Below are 22756 nucleotides of genomic sequence, written 5' to 3' on the forward strand. Positions count from 1 at the left end.
ATATATATATATATATATATATATATATATATATATATATATATATATATGTAAATATTATTTTGAAATACAGCTCAGTTTCCTTGAACAGTCAAATTAATGTTCAATGAGCTTTCTTTGAATCGATCACATTTCTCTCTTGTCGAATTCACAAAGTCTGGGAACAGAAAATGCTGTGGTTCTTCCAAGAAAGCCTTCCTTTACTCCTAGCCTCTCCATAGGAGATCTTTATGAGATCTTTATCGGATGATCCCAGAAAATTGGCCAGAATTGATCGGGCCTGTCTCCCTCAGCGGAATTCCCACTTCGGACATTATTCCTCCGGTTGTGATTCTCCAAATCCTCCAACTTCTCCCAGACTCGCTCCAATTCCCCATTGGTCTCTAGCGAATTAGAAGCTAATTCCCACTCCAATGACTCCCTGGCTCGAGGCCTCCGGAGTGGCACCAGCTTGAGCGCTAGTGTTTTTTTCTCCCCTTTTCACCCCAATTTGGAATACCCAATTCTCAATGTGCTCTAAGTCCTTGTGGTTTCTTAATGACTTGCCTCAATCCGGGTGGCAGAGGACGAATTTCAGTTGCCTCCATGTCTGAGACTGTCAATCCACGCATTTTATCATATGGCTTGTTGAGTGCGTTATCGCGGAGAAATAGTGCATGCGGAGGCTTCACTCTATTCTCCATGGCATGCACGCACAACTCACCACTCGCCCCACCAAGAGCGAGCACCACGTTATGATGAGTAAAAGAGCACAGCGCAACTAAAACCTGCTGATTTTTTCCAGTGATTTTCAGGAGTGAGCTTCATTAACATAATCGCTGGCCAGGCAGAGGGAGATAAAGCATGCATTAGCATCTGCCAGCGTTAGGTTGTTAAACACTTGACCATCTAAACTAGAAAAATTTGAAAAGCCACATCCAGCTTGCTTGACAAAATCGCTCTGTCAGTTCTCCAGTAAAAGGAGAAGGTCACTGGTCACTTGTCAAGAACACAAGACAAAGATATTAAGCTGATCCCCAAATTTTTATTTGCAATTGTGTTTTTCTTTGACACTAAAATGACTAATAAGATCAGATAGCGGAGACACAACAGTCTGTTTTTATTGAATTAAATATCTTTACTCACTGAAAGCTGCAGATGGACTTATGCGTTCTACAGTAAGCCTTGAGGGGATAAATACACATCCACACACATTCAAAGAAAAGTTACTCCATTAATCACTTTCAAAATCAGTTTATTACAATTGTTTATGCTCACGCAGTACTCTTGTTGTTATTTTGGCAAGCTCCATGTGATGGAATCAGAGTGAGAGAGAGTTTCGTTGAGTTTATAGGTGTGTTACCCCTTCACCATTCTTAATCAGCAAATATGTTATACCTCCGACTGAAAGTCACTGAACTGTCAGTGGTCAGTCAGTTTTCATTGCATTCCAAAAAAACTAACAAAATCTGACTGATCTCAGTGAAAGAAAATTCAGATCGTCAGCAGACAATTTGTCGGACCAGGTGTGAATATCACCATAGGAATCTATTGTTCCTATTCAAAAGTTGGTTCAGAATGAACATTCGCATCTAAATTATGCTATTGTGAAAATAGTTTTACAAGATTCATGCCATTGTATATTGTGAGAGCGTGCAACAGTCTTGTTCCGGAAGTAAAATTTCCATAAATTTATCCAATAGATGAATTGATTTCAACTTATAAACATTTAAAGACAGACCTACCATGAGCTACGAGGTTGTGCATTGATGGTATATGTCAAGTCATATTTATTTGTATAGCGCTTTTCACAACACACATCATTTCAAAGCAGCTTTACAGAAAAATAACTGTAATATCTTAAAGTCATTATTGTGCAGTTTGATAAAAACTTGATTATAAATTGTCTTAAGAAACAAATAATAATAATTATATAAATAAGTACAAAATCATCGTATTTAGACCCCCAGTGTGCAAGCTAAAGGCAACTGTGGCAAGGAACACAAAACTCCATAAGATGTTGGTTATCTGGCTGATGACAGCTTTTGTTGGTAATTAATTTACTGTCTATGCATTCCATTTTAAGAGTGTAATCCATCATTAGACCAAGGTGATGTGGGCAGAGATCAGTGAGGTGCATCGCAGTTCGACTGGCAGCTTGTGGCAGTTCACTTCGGTGAGGTCCATCTTAAGTTCAAGGTTCAGGCTGTGGGGGCCTGGGTAGCTCAGCAAGTAAAGACACAGACTACCACACCTGGAGTTGCAAGTTCAAATCCAGGGCATGCTGAGTGACTCCAGTCAGGCTTCCAAAGCAACCAATTGGCCCGGTTGCTAGGATGGGTATAGTCACATTGGGCTAAGCTCCTTGTGGTCGCCATAATGTGGTTCTCGCTCTTGGTGGGGCGCGTGATGAGTTGTGCGTGGATGCCACGGAGAATAGCGTGAAGCCTCCACATGCGCTAGGTTTCCACGGTAATGCGCTCAACAAGGCACGTGATAAGATGCGGGGATTGACGGTCTCAGACCGGAGGCAACTGAGATTCGTCCTCCTCCACCCAGACTGAAGTGAGTCACTACGCCACCACAAGGACTTAGAGCGCATTGGGAACCAAACAAAAATACGGTTCAGGCTGTGGCCAGTGTTAAGGGTTGAAGTTGGCTTCTGTTGAATCCATTCATTGGTGTAATTTCAACTTTATTGTTTGAAAATAGTTTTTGATAGACGAATTCTACATTACCCATGGTACAGCAGAGAAAGATCCAACTGTGTCCAAATAAACCCTGGAAATATGCCTCTGAGCTTTCTTCAAAAAGATACCACATTTACTGCAGTTACTGTAATTATGGTAACTTGTATTTGTCACAACTGTCATGAAAAGAAATAAAGAAAACACTGAAAGGTGAAGGTGAAATGACGGGAATTTGATGGTTTTGTAGTAGGACTATAACTGTAATCATTGAATTTGTGTCATGACTCATTTTTATAACACTGCTCTAAATTACATCACATGGTAATATGGTTGATCTTTAACACCTGGTAAAAACAACCAACACACTTAGATCTGGTCATTATTGCAAAGTTTTTATCAAACTACTGGCACTTAAGTTTATTATCCTCCTGTTACTGAACTTGTAACCAGCCAATACTTCCCACATTATAAACAATATGAGGTTGATTTAAAAAAAAAAAAAGGCTTTAGTTTTTTCTGTGCTCCTTTGCCACCATAGGAGCAAAGTCATACTGCCGCCCCATTCCTGAATCAGTCAGCACATGAGAGACATCTCTCATCCTGAAGAAACTTCAGACTCTGCTATGGAGTCCCTGAAAACAAATACTTTTACAGAAATACATTATTCTTTGAAAGGATATAAGCTTTATACTGTTCATATATAATATCTTATAGGTCAAGTAAAACAGTTATAACACATACACACATTACTACACCGAGCTGGACAAATACAGTACACGTTAACAGTCCTCCACTTAAAATAAACAACAAATACATAAATAGTCTCCCTTTCAGTCAAGAAATTGTGTATTTAAATAATACCAGGTTGACCCAATAAATGGATAATACTATTAATGTTGATATACACCTTTACCAAATTTAACTCTGAAACAATGTCCAGTTCAGGTCCCTTTAGCTTGAATTTGTGGCATCAAGTATTTGATAACTCTGGGTTAATTGGAGAGGTTGGTAAAGGTTGGTAAGGCACTAAGGATTCAGTTTTCAAATGCATGACAAATCCTAAAGGTGAGACATCCAATAAAGAAAGCTCAGTTGTGCGCAGGGCAGATGCACAGTTTGTGTGTCTCTGTACTCTCAGAGTAATGTTCCCTCCATGTGTGCCTGAGCAGTACAGCCGGTTATTTTCTGGACCTCTTGAGGCACTCTTCTTCAGAAGTCACGGGTCATTGGCCAGGGCAGGATGTGGGTTTAATGCAGCGGCCCTGAAACATGACCATGCCGGCCTGACAGTGGCATCCAGCTATGCAGGGCCTGTGACATGGGCCGATCTCGTTCCAGTTACTGCAGGTTTTAGTGCAGCCGGGACCACACGTGTCGTAGACTGCGCCATGTTTGCACTGTGTAGCTGCAGCACAAGAAGAGAAACTCAGCCAATGGCTCAAATAAAGAACGGAGACACCCGCCTACAAGGTAGGCATTATGCTGTCAATCATAATAACTATATATTATCAGAAAAATTCCAATGTACTACACTCTTATACAAGTATTATTCAGCTTCCTGAAATAAAATGCAGCACATAATGAATAAGAGTTTAAGTGGTTTCTGTCAGTGGATGTGTCAGGCATGACTTACTCAGGCAGGTGATTTCTGGTCTCCAGTGCGCATGTACACCCTCCCTCTCGCACGCTCGACTGTAAGCTATGAACGATTCACAGTAACAGTTCTTATGCACTGGACACTCGCACATGTCTGTTACGCATGACCTAAAGAGAAGAGGAGAAATTCAAGCAAAGAATAATCATTTATTATTAATTAAATGGTGAATTTTGCCATGCAAAGTTAAATGTGACATTGGAGATTTGAGCCAGCAGGTGGCTACAAAAGACCGTCTAGCACACAACAGCTGAGGAATAGAGTTAAACTAACAGCTGCAGAATTACTGTTCATCACTGCAATGGATGCAGGTATTCCACTAGCTCAGTCATTCATAGAAGTAGCACAGCACTCTTGCTATTGTGATATTGCTTTATTAATAAATAAGATAAGAGATATATGTACCTGTAGAAGGAGGTGAAGTCTACAGCAGAATGGCACTTCTGAAACTCCCATGACTTGAGTTTTTGGCACGCTCTGTGTGCACGGAGCTTCACTTTCACTGTGCCTGAACACAGGAAGGATGTGGGCCTGCGGTTTGGCACCTCACACACCTCGTTTTCCTCCACACGCCACGAGTCTGCAAACTCATCCACGTCAAACTTGAAGTGTCCGTCTCCTCCTAGAGTGTCATCTCGCCGGTGACCATTGTAGTTTCCACACAGACCACAGAGATGGTCCTTCAGATGTGGAGCTGCGACCACCTCCACCAGACTGTCCCCGTCCCATGTGATCTCCAGCCCTGAAGGACAAACAGCCACCATAAACATAATACGCAAAGGAAATGTGCTGTTTTTATCTTTCTCATTTAAAATGCTGACATGCTGAATCACTAATTGAAGGCTAGTTCTAGAGCCAGTGTAATGGGACAAACATTTGTAAGTAAGAGGCACCACTTAGTTTTGCTTCACTTGCTTTTTTGAAAGGAAAGATGTGATAAATTTAAAGGTGCACTGTAGGGTTGCTTCGATTCCAACATTTTGGCTTCAGTATGATACCAGCCCTGGTACCTCAATATCAATACTAATTCAATACTTAGGCAACAAATTAATTTGTATTTTTTTAAAATGAAATTACACAGATAATGATTGACAAAAATAACTGCATTAGTCTTATAGATAAAAATTATGCCTTTTCTGTTGTAATTTTTCTGGTAATTCCATGCTAAATTATTTTATTAAATGTTATGATCAAATTGTGTTTAATCAAATACATAATGTACAGTTTTGATCAAATGAAAATATAATAATTAAAAAATAATTATTCTAAAGCCGCTTTTTGTATTGTCTTATCAATGATGAACTACAGGAATGTAATGCATTGTAATTAACTGAATATTTGTATGTATATATATATATATATATATATATATATATATATATATATATATATATATATATATATATATATAAATATATAAAATATTAAATATATATATATATATATATATATATATATATATATATATATATATAATTTTTTATATTTAAAGATAACTATGTATAATTATATATTGATATAAATATGTATAATCATTATATATTGAATTATTGTTATATGATGGGCTTTCTCAGCAAATATTTGTATATGCGATTAATTAATCGGGACACCATGTAATTAATTCGATAAAAAAAAAAAGATGACAGAGCAGGATGGCGCCTCACATTCATTCTGTGGCATGCAGCGCATGTGACTGTATATTATTTAATTAATAATCAGCCGTCTGAATGCTCACTGTTGCTTATAAACCCTCCTATTATCCCAGGGTAATTTTTGACCAGGGACAGGTAAAGAATATGTTATAAATACTGCATATTTTTTGGAACTGGAACAAAGCTTTTTTGATGGTCTTTCCCAAGGAAGAAAAAAATAAAATAATAATAATAATAATAATAATAATAATAATATATATATATATATATATATATATATATATATATATATATATATATATATATATAATTGTTTAAGAGAAATTAAAATGTAAAACAAATAGTTCCTTCCATTGTTTGGGAATAACTAGCTGTGGCCTTTCACATTCATACTATCTTGATGCAATACAGCTATAAATATATATATATATATATTTATTATATCTTTGCATCAAATTTGAACTAAATTTATTTAACATATTCTCAAATTTTGCCCCTAGCTCCATACTGTTATCTAGCTCTCTAGCGCCCCTGACTGCTCCACTGAGTACTGCAACTTCCTAAAAAATTGCACATGTCCACAAACACAGAAAGGGAGAGTATTTTTACAGTTTTGAACAGTTAATATGTTTAGAAAATATGTTTGCTAACATGATTTAAGGGTATAATGGGGCTAAAGGCCCCCATTGGTGAAACTTGTGGATGTCATTGACTAGATGGCAGGAAAAACAGAACACTACAGCACCATCCTAAACCCCTGTAACACTGCAACAAATTGCTGGACATAAGCGGGAAGAATGAAGGTTGCAATGAACATGCAAAGTGGGTCAATTTTGACTGCTGGAGGAGTCAACAGAGATTCATTTATCTACAATACCCGGTGAATTGGGCAGCCTCTGTGTTAATCACACCATTGAGTACACAGGATTACAGGATTGACGTAGCTGGTGTTGTGAAAAAACATGACACGGCACGACACAGGCGTTGGGTTACTCTTGTTAACATTTTAAAAACTGCATCAATATCTTACAAGACTCAAGCTGCTAACATGAAGGCTGCACCCATATCAGAGTGCTACAGCCACAGGAGAGTTATTGAAATCACAACACAATTCCACGGATCGACCTCACGTAATAGGTCAATACAGTTAGTGTGCTCTATCAGCAGTGAGCTGTACCTGCGATGGTGGTGAGTTTGAGCAGATATCCATCCAGGTCGATGTGAACTCCAGTGCTGTGGAAGGGCAGAGCGATGCGCGTGCCGTTCTGTCGGACGGTTAGGTGTTGATGGAGACTGATGCTCAGGCCTGACATGTGCAGCTCCACTGATTTGGTCCAGGAGAAGGAGCGTGTACGCCGAGCGTCATTCTTCACTAGCACAGTGAAGCTGGCGGCAGACGAACAGTCCTTAGTGAGCACATATTTACATGTGCCCTGGAAGTTAAAGGTGCGGCCGTCAAAAGTGTTATAGTGAGGGTCTCCAAAAACCGTACACACGCCTGGCTCTAGAGTTATAAAGAGAGTGATGGAGAGACTATTGGCTGGTGAAATATACACTTTGTTCAATGAGGAATGCATATTTGTGTGCAAACAGGTTTGTACATTTAGATGTGCCCTGACTGCAGTAGTGCTTGATTTTAATTCTTAACTTTTTATTCTATTATAAGCTTTAGATTCATTCTTTTACATTTCACAGCAGGAAGATCATGTATGGAAATCAACTTACTGTCAGTGCACACAGGACAGCAGCCAGTGCGATTCAGGATCTTATTCTGAAAAGACAAACAGAAAGATAGTAAAGACACACAGAGAGACAGATAGTGACTCGTACTGACACAGCAAAGGCCACAGACTGCTTAAATTTCCTGAACAAATTTACAGGGCTCCATTTCCCAATAACGGTTGATCGTTTTCTACGAGTGATTTTACAAATATTCGTTATTATTTATGTGCGTTTCCCAAAGCTCTACTTAACACACGTGCGTAAGGACACGTTTTAATAAGTGCTACTTAAGAGATTCACTGTCCATATTTGTGTTACGTTCCTGTGTTGTCTGCCCTTTGTTCTCGGTTTCACTATCACGATTATTTCACGTTTCCTTGTTGTCTGCTCCGTATTTTCCATCTCACCCGTCACCGATCCCGGTCCATGTCACGTTTTCCCTGTTGTCCGCCCAGAGTCTCACTGTCCGTGTGTTAAACTACATTTCCCACAATTCCCGGCCTCCCTCACTGCCTGCACTCATCATTGTTTCCACCTGTGTCTCGTTCAGTCTCCACTTTGTCTGTGTATTTAAACCCTGGTTCTTTGTTTAGTCTCTGTCGATTGTTGTTCGTTTCTTGAATGTCGTCTAGCCTGGTCTGTGTCCCTTACCCGAGTTCTTAGTTTTGTTTGAGTTTTGTTTCCTCGTGTTTAATCTGTTTTATTGTGTTTTAGTTTCCTGTTTTCCCATCGTGGACTTTCATTTGTGTTTACCTTTATTTTCTATGTGTTTATCCCAATAAAACCGCATTTGGATCCGCACCTCTTGTCCGTCTTGTCCTGCTTCAACACCCTTCATAACAATTTGAGTGCAAAGTAGAGAGCTAAAGGCTGTGATTTAGGAACATCTACTAACAAGCGAAGGTCTGCTATTTGCTCCCCAAAGTGATAACGGCCATTGTTGCACATTGTGGTGTGTAAGCGCCCTTGAGTGTCTGAGAGGAAGATGAAGAGGTTCTAGAAGGTGGGAAGATGTTTTGACAAGCCAAAATTGACAATTAAATTTGAACACTTAAAAATAACATCTCTGCAATAACATGCAGCAAGATTTATGGCTGCAAATTTTTTGGAAATAACATTGAAGTATTTTAAATTTCATTATATTTCCATAAATATAAAGTATGTGTTAACAGGTTATTTCTCCTCTACTCTGTTCACCTCGGCACAAGGTGCTTATACACTATTGAATACGGTGCTTATACACTATTGGATACTGCACGTCGTGCCGCAGGTAGTTGAGTGAGATGAACGGTGATGGTGGTTAAGTGAAACCTACCTGTGGACTACATAAAGAGAATTAACTAAATAAATGTAGTGTTTATTTTGAATAACATTGGTAGCAGAGGACGGTTCAAGTATGGCAGCCAGTTATAAAGTTCCGCTGAAATTTGATGAAGCCCGGCCATACGAGTGTTGGAAAAATTAAGTTAATATCTGGACGTGGGTTACTGACCTCGCCAAAAAGAAGCAAGCCCTTGCTGTCGCCTTGGGGCTTGAGGGAAGAGCCAGTGAAACGGTGATGGAAATACCTGCGGAGGATTTGGACAGTGATAACGGTATTGCTACGTTGATGGCAAAGCTGGACGGCATGTTCCTCAAAGAGGAAAAGGATCGTGCATATGAAGCCTATTCTTCTTTTGAAGGTATAACGAAGATTAGTTCAGTTTCCATGGAGGACTATATTATTGATTTCGAACACCGATACAACCAGATGAAAAAGTATAATATGACGCTTCCTGATGCTTTGCTGGTTTTTAAGCTATTAGACACAGCCTGTCTCGACGAAAAAAGCAGACAGCTAGCATTGACGGCCTGAACCGAGTTGAAGTCTGCTCTAAAAAGGATTTCCGGAGGGAAAACGACAGGCTCGTCGAACGGAATACAAGTGAACCAGGACATGGCGTTTTTCACAGAACAAAGAACACAAGTAAGAGGAAAACGGCGTGCAACTTTCCAAATTAGACAACTAAAGCAACCATTACCATGGACTAATCCACTTGATAAGTTCGGTAAGAGATCCAGATGGGCTATTTGCCAGTTTACATTTTATTGGGCGAAAGACTTGTTCCCACAAGAAAACTGAACAAGTAAGAATAACTGAAGACGCAAATGTAGAGGAATGTAACATTACATTGTTTACAAAGGCCGCCATGTCAAATGCAGAGATATTTATGACTAAATCGCTGGGATCAGCCATTATTGACACTGCTTGTACCCATAATATGTGTGGGGAGAAATGGCTGGAAAGCTATATTGATGGCCTCACCCAAGATCAAGTGAACCAGCTGATGCAAACAGAAACTCCCAGTTGCAGACCATTTCAATTCGGAGATGGGAATTTGGTATATTCCACAAGAATTGTGAAACTACCAGCTAACATAGGACTGACAAAATACCAAATTGAAACTAAAGTTGTTAAGGTTGACATTCCACTTCTGCTGAGTAAAATGTCCCTGAAGAAGGCAGGGACTATTTTGGACATGGAGAAGGACAGTGCAGTGATGTGCAAACAATCCATTCTTCTTGAATTTACTAGTTCTGGACATTACTGTGTCGATATCAGAGACAAAGAAACAAAAAAAGGCCTAACTGAAGAGGAAGTCCTAAAAGTGACAGCTAATATAAACTGTACAGTGACAATGGTGGAGAATTAAACAACGAAGAGATCAGAGACATGGCTGAAAACTTTAACATTGAGACAAAAACAACAGCAGGACACAGTCTCTGGAGCAACGGACTACTGGAGAGACATAATCAAACGCTCACTGAGATAATTCAGAAGTTCAAACGAGAAAATGGATGTGACTGGCACACTGCCCTTGACTGGGCCCTCATGGCTAAGAATAGCATGTTGAATCTTCATGGCTATAGTCCATATCAATTAGTGTTTGGACAGAATCCTAACCTTCCTTCTGTATTAGTTGATAAACTACCCGCTCTAGAACGTACCACTATGAGTGCTAGAGTAGGAGAACACATTTCGCTTCTAGGAAAGCATTTACTGAAGCAGAGTCTTCTGAGCGGATAAGAAGGGCACTACGTAAGCAGCTCAGGCCCACAGATGACATGAATGTGACAGGAGACAAGGTATATTACAAAAGAGCAGACTGTCTTGAGTGGAAGGGACCAGGGTTAGTTATTGGTCAAGATGGAGCTGTTGTATTTGTAAGACATGAGGGGACTCTTGTTAGAGTACATCAATCCAGGCTCTGTCATACAAACACACAGGATCAGGAATTTCAGGATAAGCAAACTGTACAAGACAACAGTGAGACAGCAAGTGAAAAAGGCAGCTTAAACAATGTAGCAGAAAGCTCAGATAATGAAGAAAACACAGACAGCGAACAGGAAAACATCAGCAACAGGGAAATTAATACAGGAGAAGAGGTTCATCCAAGTATAACACAAACTAAAACAGATCACAATGTTTGTGGTAACCCTGTATCTTCTACTGATGTGAAGTTAAAAACAGGGCAGACCATAATATTCATGAAACAGGATGGTGGTGGTCTACAGGAGCCAAGGTTTTGCAGAGCAGGCAAAGCCTCTGGGAAACACAAAAACTGGTTTAATCTGCAACATATTGAACCTAATGGCAGTGATGGTCAAAATGACTCTGTGGATATGTCATGTGTTGATAATCTTAACATTGAATCAACTGATAGGGAGACTGATGCATTCATAACAAAAGACATTTGATGCAGCCAAACAGGATGAAATTATGAATTGGTACAAAAACAACATTTTTGATGAAGTTGATGATGCAGGTAAAAAATGTGTCTCTAACAGATGGGTCTGTAGTCTCACAGAAACTCCTAATGGTATCATGCCCAAAGCACGACTCGTTGCTAGAGGTTTTGAAGAGCTTAATATTCACAAGCTGCAGAAAGATTCCCCAACCTGTGCTTCTGACTCTCTGAGATTATTATTATTAGCAGTAATCTGTCAAAGTAAGTGGCATGTCCATTCTATGGACATCAAATCTGCTTTCTTTACAGGGTATGCAGTTGTCCAGAGAAATCTATGTCCAGCCCCCTCCTGAAGCTGGAAAGGAAAATATTCTATGGAAACTAAACTATTGTGTTTATGGCCTTGCAGATGCTTCATTGTATTGGAATAACAAGGTGAGTATGGGTGGAATATTGTCTCAAGTAGATCCAGCAGTATTTTATTGGTTGGATGAACAGTGTAAGGTTACTGGAGTACTTGCATGTCATGTTGATGATTTTCTTTGGGCAGGCTCACAAAACCTTTCAACAGATGTGATTCCCATACTAAAGTCTGCGTTTCATGTTGGACGTGAGGAACATGAAAATTTCTGCTATGTGGGAATGGACTTTGTTACTATTAATGGTGTAGTTCATGTACATCAGCACAGTTATATTGAAAACCTACAGCCTATTCGCCTGCAAGTAACACGTGCAGTGCAGAGAGATGCCTCTATTAATGAGACTGAAAAAGAGCAGCTTAGGTCAAAAATAGGACAGATACTGTGGGTTGCAAAACAAACCAGACCAGACATTATGTTTGATGCAAGCAGCTTAGCGTCAAATATAAAAAATGCTACAGTCCAGTCTATTCACAAGACAAATAAGGTCATTAGAAAGCTTAAATCTGAAAACGTGACTCTCAAATTTCAGCATTTGGGAAACAGTGATGCTCTGATCTTCATCGTTTTCAGTGATGCTTCCCTTGGAAATGTCCCTGATGGAGGTACATAAGGGGGAACATTGATTGGTCTCATGGGAGAAGGAGGGAAGTTTTCTCCTCTCTGTTAGCAATCTAAGAAAATGTTATGTGTGGTGAGGAGTACTCTGGCAGGGGAAACTCTGGCCCTGTCAGATGGAATAGACAATGCTGTTTTTCTGGCTACCCTCTTTTCAGAGCTCACAACTGGAAATGTTGAGCTGAATGCTCCTCCCTTGATCTGTCTGACGGACAATCACTCTCTGTTTGATGCCCTTAAGTCAACAAAACAGGTCACTGAGAAATGACTTAGACTGGAAATAAGCAGAATAAAGGAGCTCATACAGAGTAAAAGGATAAAGAAGGTACTCTGGTCGGACACAAAAACTCAACTCACTGACTGTCTTACCAAAAAGGGAGCATCTGCTCTGGTACTATTGAAAGCACTCAGTGAAGGGCTGTGGTGTTATTGAAAGCACTCAGTTAAGGACTGTGGAGACTTAAAAAAAAAAAAAGAACGGGGTGGGTACATTTGAAAAGACTGATCACTTTCATTTGCAAATGCTACAACTGTTTTGTTGTTGTAACTGTGAGCTTTGTTATATAAGTTTTTATATATAAGTATTTTATTCTTTTTTTTGTTTTTTTTTGTTGTTTAAAGTATAGGGAGATTGTTATTTCTCCTCTACTCTGTTCACCTTGGCACAAGGTGCTTATACACTATTGAATATGGTGCTTATACACTATTGGATACTGCACATCGTGCTGCAGGTAGTTGAGTGAGATGAACGGTGATGGTGGTTAAGTGAAACCTACCTGTGGACTACATAAAGAGAATTAACGAAATAAACGTAGTGTTTATTTTTGAATAACAGTATGTAGTGCATTAAGGTATCCTGCCTCCGTTGTAGTTTCTTTATAATTTAGTGCAGCACTTTTTCATAAAAGAACAAAGGACAGATGACAATTAGATAGAACTGCAAACTGGGTTAGGTTTCTGGGAATGTTAACTTTTGCAAGACATAATGACTTACCGAGGGGCAGCTGATAATGGGAACACAATTCTTGGGCTGACACTCAATATTTCCCTTCACACAGGTGCACAGAGTGCAGTTAACTGATGACCATCTGTCACCATCCTACACAAAAAGAAATAAACTCTACACAGTCTTCCATACTTTCAAAAAGTTTGTCAAAGCAACTTACAGTGGATTCAGGCTATACAATTTATCAATATTTGTGTTTCCTAGGAATCAAACCTTGCAAAAGTATATCACACATTTATTTAATCAATTTGTCCTTGTTCTTGATTGTCTCACCCTGTAGATCTTGCTCTTCACCCTGCAGTACTTCACATCCTCCATCTTCAGAACAGACTGGCACTCTTCACAGCATGCAAGGCCATGACAACTGCCGGGCGGCGAACACCTCCTCTTGCACACCACTGTGGAGTCCACACACGTGCAGCTGGTGCAGTTGTCATAGCTGAAGGATGTGCCGTTCTCATAGACCTCACTATGGAATAGACAGCTGCCAAACGACAGGTCAAACACCTTCCTCTGGCCTACAGGAGACAATCATCACACTGATATTTAAAATGTATCTTGTCAGGAAGTCATCTGAAGTGAGCGACACCAATGTAGGTTGAGTGAGATTGTTGATGTTTGCACAATAAACCACGTTTCCTTCTACTGTGCATAATCACTTGCATATTCGAGATTTACATATCAATGTAAATAGTACAAATTATGCATGTAAACAATACACGTCACAACGTAGACACTTACTGAGCACTTTATTAGGAACACCTGTAGACATACATATTCATGCAATTATCTAATCAGCCAATCGTGTGGCAGCAGTGCAATGCATAAAATCATGCAGATAAGGGTCTGGTTTGTGTATTTCTGTAACTGCTGATCTTCTGGAATTTTCAAACACAACAGTCTCTAGAATTTACTCAGAATGGTACCAAAAACAAAAAACATCCAGTGAGCGGCAGTTCTGCAGATGGAAACGCCTTGTTGATGAGAGGCCAGACTGGCCAGACTGTCAAAGTCTACGATAACTCTGATAACCGCTCTGTACAATTGTAGTGAGCAGAATAGCATCTGAGAATGCACAACATTTCGAACCTTGAGGCGGATGAGCTACAGCAGCATAAGGCCACGTCGGGTTCGAACTTCTGTCAGCCAAGAACAGAAAGCTGAGGCTGCAGTGGGATTACCATCTGTGTACCTCAGCAGAAATAAAGATTCATCAGACCAGGCAATGTTTTTCCAGTCTTTAACTCTCCAGTTTTGGTGAGCCTGTGCCCACTGCACCCTCAGCTTTCTGTTCTTGGCTAGTAAATTTGTATCTCATATCACAGACTAAATTCTAAAAACTACTGTCATTTAGGAGTCTGCACACATAGGGGATTGGTGATCTCGTGGTCAATTTATCCGAATTCCTTGTATGGCGACCTGTGAGAACTGAAGTTGGACTTACACAATGGCAAGACTCAGTTGAGTGCGTCTCTCTACTAGAGTGCACAATCTGAGGGTGCAGAGAGCCTCTGAGTACCCTGAATACCTCTGACATTTTACAAGCCCATTTGTGCACGCCTTCCAGTCTTTTGGCCTGGTCTAAAGTCAAAGAACTGTGCCATATAGGGACTGCATACTCAATTACAGGATGTACATAGCCTGTATAGATGGAAACCAATTCTGGTTCTTGGACACCACATTTCTTCAGGTGATGCAGAGCAAATATAGCTTCATGTTCTCTGAGATCAACATGTGGTCCACCTGACTGTCCTATTTCAAGTTGCCCTGGATGGTGATCACCAGCACTTTCGCTGTGTCACAGACTTCCAATATGTTCTGATCAGTGGAAAGAGTCGGCAGGGCTGGTGTATGTCTCATGCTGGTGACATGTATAACTTTACATTTCTTTGTGTTGGGTTTCATTTTATGCTCCTACACCCAAGTGTCAAGACCATTCAGGGACTGTTGGATGGTACAGGGTAGTTGGGGCATCCACATCTGGACAAGAGTCAAATCATCCACATACTTCTAGTGATCTATTCCATTCTGGAGTGCACTGTTGATCAGTGCTAGGAAGACTATAGGTCCTAGTACTGTTCCCTGCACAACTCCATATGTGAGGTATTCCCAGTCAGAGAGATGACCCTGGTAGCACACTTTCTGGTGATGGCTGGTCATAAAGCTGCAGATCCATGGAATGAGGCCCGGTCTCACTTCAAGATCGAGGAGGCGCACTGCCACTGTGTGATCTACAGCATCAAAGGCCTTGCCAAAATCCATTATAATTAGTGTGCACACTGAGCCCGAAACATCACAAGCCTTGTACACAAAGATCATATCAACTAAATTGTGTTTTGTGGAACAGATCTGCTAGCTGCCAAACTGCATAGGATCTAGATTTGGAGTGATGTCATTCAGAATTCATGCTGTTGATTACCACAGAAAACAATTCTGACTCGTGTCACAGATGTTGTCAATGCAGCTTAACTTGCATTTAACCTGAAACTTTTCTTTAATGATGGTGTGTGGCAGTCTTTATCATGAATTAACAAAACTTGGCGAAGTTGGCATGTCTTGAGCTTCTGGTTTGATTGCTGGAGCCTTTGCCCCAAAAACATTATCAACAATTTAATGGAAAAAACTTACCCTGACATCTTGGGCAGCACTGACCAGGCAGGGTGTGAGTGAGATGAGATGGACAGGAGAGAACCGGACACACCAATTTATGACACATACTTTGACCTCCCTGGCAAAAACACACACAACACTAACTGGTTTGTATAATAGTATTAAAGAAAAATAACTATGGTTTGTTTCAATGAACTAAAATGTACTAAACAAAAGTCATCCCCTAAACTGAGGACAGCATCACATTTACCCATAGTGCTATGATTTGGGCATTAAAAAGTGTTCCTGAGTTATTATTTTGTCTGTTATCAACAGCAGTCTTTGAACAGATGATACTCACAGTGCAGATGCATTTGATACAAGGATTCCCTTCTGGGTTAAATTCCTCTTGTTCTTTATATAGATGCCCTTCAAAAATACACCCTGTGAACACCAAACATATACAAAAGAACTGTGATGAGAATCTGGCTGAACACTACTATAAAACACGAAGACCAACAAAGATAGGCCTACTTTAATCAATGTAGGTAATCGTAGAAGTGAAATTATTAAGGAAATATGCAGAATGCAGCACCAATTTATGTTCTCATCGTTTATAATTCTGCTTTACAATGAAGTGAATGTGATCTACGCTAATATTAAGGCATGATTTTCAATCAAGCTGTTCACCGGGGGCTTTTAGACATTTAAGACATTACAATATGATTTTCTGTAAAGCTGCTTTGAATTGATGTGTATTGTGAAAAAAACTATACAAACAAAAATGACTTGACTTGAAAGCGTTGAAGACAAAATTAAGCTGTTTATAAAACTAACACACACACACACACACACACACACACACACAAGCGTAAGTAACATTCACTCACCCGGGCAGGATGGGCAGCATTTCTTCGGGTGGATTTTGGGGTTCTTACAGTGAATGACGCACCTCATTTCTGCTTCAGTGATGACACCTTCCTGTCCAAAACAAAATCAAAATTAAACTTTCAATATGTCTCTTTACATGTTGGATTTTGTGCTGACTACGATGACTTGAACAAGAATGTGCATATATTTTGTCAAGAATGGCAAGCTAGCTGGTTGTTAGATTGGGCACATCTAGTGTTAAATGCAGTTGTTATGCTATATAAATATCATGCACTAAATCCAGTTATGTTGCCATTTTCAGTATTAGGTTTGGAGTTATAATGTTATTTTAGTGCTATCTAGAGTATACGGCTTGCAATTGTTTAAGGTTAAAAACCTAATGTAGTTTACTCTACTGGAAGATCTCTAAAGATCAGGTGAACAATCATATTAACTCAATCCATGTTTACTGTGTTTGTTTGTCATGCAGCACTATGTGTTTTAAGAAAATATTATTTTGAATCTTTATGACAATGAACGGACATGTTGAAGTAAAATCAGCTGTCTGACTCACCTGACAGCTGTATGTGACACAGGGTTTGACAGGGCTGATCCATTGATGGGAGCTGTTGTACAACTTCCCTTTTAGCTGACAACCTGCAGAGAAAGAAAAAGAGAGAGGGGGAGCAATGACATGATCAAATTATCAGGATACATTTTAAGTCATGCCACTGTGAAATCTGAGCCACGGACTTTATTACAACTATCATTTAAGTCCTCACAATGTGGCGGTCGGTACATTGTACATTTGTTGCTCTTAAAGTAATAACAGTCTATCAAATACACATTCAACATATAAACACCATTTACATATTCAGATATAACTGAGATTCAAATTCAAGTTACTGATCTATAATTCATGGTTTGAAGAACACATTCATGTTATGATTATTACAAATGTTTCATTTATTATATGAAGAATATAGGTGTGCTTTATGGTGAATTCTACATTCCCAAGAAAGTGGGAAAACATGGGATGACCTCTGACCTCTCTTCAGAGGTCTAGTGATCTATTCCATTCTGGAATAGATCACTAAACAACCAAACAAAATATTCACCCAGATGACAGAACTCAACATGACAGGAATGAACAAACAACCAAAAAACAAAAAAGATGGCCATGAAGTAGTCACTCTCGTCCATAAGGTGGCAGTACTGCTAAAACACACAACATGACCTCTATAGTTTGCAAGCATCATGAAAGCATTGTTTCAAAACTTTTCTTGCATAAAATGGACCTCATAACTAAAATCAAAATTAGAAAATATTAATTTCTTATAATAATTTTAGGTATGTTTCCTGGATTTAACTTTGTGCGACAATGGAAAGAAATGAATCAAAGATGGTTTTTTTTATTTAAATATTTGAAGTGAACATGAGTGAACACTAAAACAAAATACTAAAAGTGTTAAAAAAAAAACACTATACTCTATACTCTAAACTATAGTTGCTGGACGTGGAACACTGAGTTTATTGACTTTATTTTTATTTATACAGGGAAAAAGTACAAATAATGATTTCTAGGCCCAATTCAGAAGATCTAAATTTCAATGGGTTCCTGTCCTACAGGCCAAAAAAGAGAAAGAGAAAAAAAACATTCCACTGTCACACAATTACAAAACACATTTCGGCAATTCCTCATAAGTAAGGGATAATGTAAATTCAGCCGGTTGTTAAAATTAACCCTTTTTACAACTGGCTGACTGAACATTATCCGCTTATTACGTGCCTACTAAATAAATAAATAAAATACCTGAAATATTGAATTGCATTGAAATTACAATACTATGTGAAAAGAAAGAAATCGCTGAACAGCTGAATTCCACCTCTGGTTTGAGTTCTGCTAATGTTTATTTAGTGAAAATGACTGTCGGACTTGCTCATTATCCAGCTTACTACAAGACTACTTGCCAAATAAATAAATAAATGGCCATAAAACAATGATTGATTTCATCTTATTTTATTAGCTTACGTGTAGAGATGGCAGAGTGATACGAAAAGTAGGATGATTACATGCAATACCCACATGGCCGGACTGACTAGTTTTAAGCCCAAAGTATATGTGAACGCAAGCATATGTGTAAAGGACACAAGATGCTAATTTCTTCATCAACAATGTTCGAGCACTGAACTTGCGTACTCTGAACGCACACTATGCGCATACGCCTGGAATTATTTGCAGTAATTAGTGGGTCCACAAGGTTGCAACACTCACATTTGAGTCATTGCTGTCACGGTGAAGTGCTACATGAAGATTTAATTACCACTAAACAACATGTGACGAGTGTGGAAACAACAACAGTGGATGATCAAGAGCACATGTGAGGAGGTCAGCAGATACCTGCATTTGTATAACTCGAGTCTGAAGGACATCTTTATGGGTCTAAACTAAAAAAAAAAAATGTTTTATTGCCATCTTATATTCATTATATGCTTGCAAAGTGAATAAACCAGGCACAGATCATTAATCTGATAATACAGTAACTGTATTTTGAGGTATTTCTCATAGTTCAGTCTTCAGTGTGTTTAGTTCACTTATTAGTGGGCTTGTACTGACCTTTGCATCTTTCACAGCAGGCTCCTGTCTGTTTGACAACCAGCGCACAGTCCTCTGACACCAGAGCACACTTCTCCTGCTTACAGTCTGCTTTCTTATCCTGTAGAAAGAAAGGAGAGAATTAGAGGACAATGTCCCTTATAATGCCAAATTTTAACATTTTACTTGACCTGACATTGTGACAAAGGCAAGCTCTGAATTTTGTAGAGAAGTGTGTGATGTGTTTGAGTGAATCATGTTTGGTTGATGACAGCAGATACATGCAGGTGCATGAAGATAGGAATCATCTTTCACTGCATCAGTGATAAACCCTTCCTGTATTGATCTCCATTCATCAAATCACACGGTATAAAATCAATACCAGACATTCATCAAGCCATCATATCTGCTCTCTCTCACACACACACAGCATGACCCACAGACGTTCATGGTCCCCAATAAAACATTATTCCAACCATTTTATTCAATACTGAACTACTTTTCTTGCACATCACTGTCTTTGATCATGTGTACTCATCCATATCACAACAACGTTACATAACCCATCGTACGTATCACCATTCATGTTATGGTAGCAAAACACAAAACACAATTTTGCAAATCTCAGACAGTCCAAAGAGCTGCATTAAAGACTAGACACAAATTAGCCCAAAAAGACTACAAGACAAAGGTCAATTATTCATTTCAATGTGGATTAATATTCCTCACTTTATGACAATGTATAATTTTATTTGGACATGTTTATATCAGTGGTGTTTGCTGTACTCAATATCTCTGGGTTGCTCTCTGTCTTCACTTCTTTAACTTTCCTTTCAGTCAACGTTCCCCAAAGCGCCAGAACGCAGGACATAACTCAAGCCCTGTGCTGAGCTAGCATGAAAAGCCAAAAAGTCTTGTTTGCTCACATCTGACAGGATCCAACATTGCCAGTTCAAAACAGATCATTTCATAAATGGACAGTTATAATCAACCATCTGAAATCTGCAAACGGCACTACAAATATTTGGCCTCACTTCTCTCTCAGGTGAACTCTGACTCTCAGTACCTTACTAACACTCAGTTGCTCCAAGGTTTCAGGTCTGTATTTGCCACTTTGAGGCAACATCTTTCTCTCTCCTTTCTTTTGTTTAGCACATCATAAATAAAGATGTACAAGAACAACTATAATGCTCATGTGGAATTTCTCACCAGACAGATGCAGGAGATGCAGGGGTTGTCTGTGATGTTGGGGATGTGTAGCACCTCTCCCTCGTTCTCACAGCTCGCCTCTGTGCCTGAATGAACAACACAATCACAAATTCACAACACTTTACATGAGCTATTTCATCTAAATATTTTAAACAGTATTGTCTGCAAAGTCACTAAATATTCAGTCAGTACAATGTTCTTGTTTAGTCTACCTTGTTATTTATCACAAAATATATGACAGCAAGTCACATTTGATTTTTTTTATAACTCCATGCACTTTCTGTGTTATTTTGTTCCTGGTTACTTTGTGGAGCTGCTCTGCTTACACTCACATAGTAATTCATATTAGTAACATGTAATATGTATAGCAGACACTGTAAAATAATGCTACTAGAACATTAATTCTGCTTCAAACTGAAGGAAATCTAATTATGATTAAATGTTCAGGTTAATAATATAGGGTTCAATAATAGTAAAATGTAACATGTAACATAGACACTCTAACATAGTGTTATTAGACTGTAACAGCTTTTCACTGAACATCAATTCTTTCATGATACTTCTGAATGTTAATAATATAGCAATAGATAAAAGTAACAGGTAACACAGACACTGTAAAATAGTGTTACTAGACTGTAACATCTTTTCACTGAACATTAATTATGTTTCAAACTTTAGTAAATCTAATTATTATTAGTTATTCAATGTTAATAATATAGTTATAAACAATAGTAACATGTAACAGACTTTGTAAAATAGTGTTACTAGACTGTAACATCTTTTCACTGAACATTAATTCTGTTTCAAATGGATGTAAATCGAATTACTATTAGTTTTTAAATGTTAATAATATAGTTATAAACAATAGTAACATGTAACACGGATACTGTAAAATAGTTTTACAAGACTGTAACATCTTTTCACTGAACATTGATTCTGTTTCAAACTCAGGCAAATCTAATTATTATTAATTATTCAATATTAATAATATAGTAATAGATAATAGTAATGTGTAACACGGACACTGTAAAGTAGTGTTACTAGACTACAGTAAATCTTTTCAATGAATGTTAATTCTGTTTCAGTCTGAAGTAAATCTAACTGCTATTGAAGGTCCACCAACTTGCTCGCAGAAAATTCACATGCATATATCGTAAACGAAAACGGCGCGATTTTGCCTGTTTGCCCAATTCAAACCAACACAATGAGACAACAGATCGTATTCCTCAATAAAACTGACCTGATGCGATTCTGAACATGTTCTTGTGGTACATGTGTATTTTATTTGACAAACACATATATGATGTGGGACTAGATATATTTGGAATGTTTAAATTTCGTTTGGTTTGAACGATTCTTACCTGTGATTAAAGGTGCAGTTAATTGGGTTGCTTGGAAAATTAAAAACCAGAATAAGAGGTTGTGGGTTGCTGGAGGAGACAGACACAGCATCCTAAATTCACTCCAGACGCAGGAAAAGGAAAAAAATATGATGATAAAAAATATATATATTATCCACAGCCTGTACAAATAGTTTGCGGTGTGATCCTGAGGGAAGGAGACATGGGTGTCACGAGGGATTTAACCCCACAACATTTAATAATGGACCGTCAGCCGAACATCATAATGACAAAAGCAGAGCAGCAGAGTCCAAAACTCTCAGACGATGACAGAACTTCTTGAATATCCAGATTCGCGGGTCACAAACTCCCCGAAGAGCCCAAATAAGAGATACGATCCCGAGATCTTCTGAAGAAAAGCCTGTGAAGAGATGGCATGGCCATTATCCTAATGGAGATAATTAAGATTAATTTTGAGTTGGAGATGTCCAGCAGGTCTGGTGTTTGGTCAGAGTGATGAGATTTGATCACCGGTTCCTCGTTCTGAGGTGCTCGGGTGAGCGCGGCTGCTCATGTCTCGCGACGCCGAAACTCCACGAGCTCCCGATTTGCAGTTAAACATTCCCGCGATGTGGGACTGTCATCTAGCTCACACAGATCTGCTCCTCTCTATTTAAATGCCTG

The 22756-nt window shown here is 38.9% G+C and overlaps 1 protein-coding gene across 1 annotated transcript; it reads right to left on the bottom strand.

Moving 5' to 3' along the window:
* Positions 1-1020: 1020 nt before the first annotated feature.
* Positions 1021-22756, bottom strand: bmper (BMP binding endothelial regulator). The gene is made up of 14 exons (XM_052143908.1): positions 22094-22756; positions 20733-20818; positions 19545-19644; positions 17502-17584; positions 16948-17038; positions 16419-16501; positions 16097-16196; positions 13742-13986; positions 13457-13561; positions 7701-7746; positions 7153-7479; positions 4729-5065; positions 4303-4433; positions 1021-4074 (listed from the first exon to the last, which is right to left on the bottom strand). Exons 1-14 carry the CDS (start codon positions 22182-22184, stop codon positions 3893-3895), a joined length of 2007 nt encoding a protein of 668 aa, XP_051999868.1. The 5' UTR covers positions 22185-22756; the 3' UTR covers positions 1021-3892.

Source organism: Xyrauchen texanus, chromosome 15 (genome assembly GCF_025860055.1).
Source record: "Xyrauchen texanus isolate HMW12.3.18 chromosome 15, RBS_HiC_50CHRs, whole genome shotgun sequence".
NCBI lineage: Eukaryota > Metazoa > Chordata > Actinopteri > Cypriniformes > Catostomidae > Xyrauchen > Xyrauchen texanus.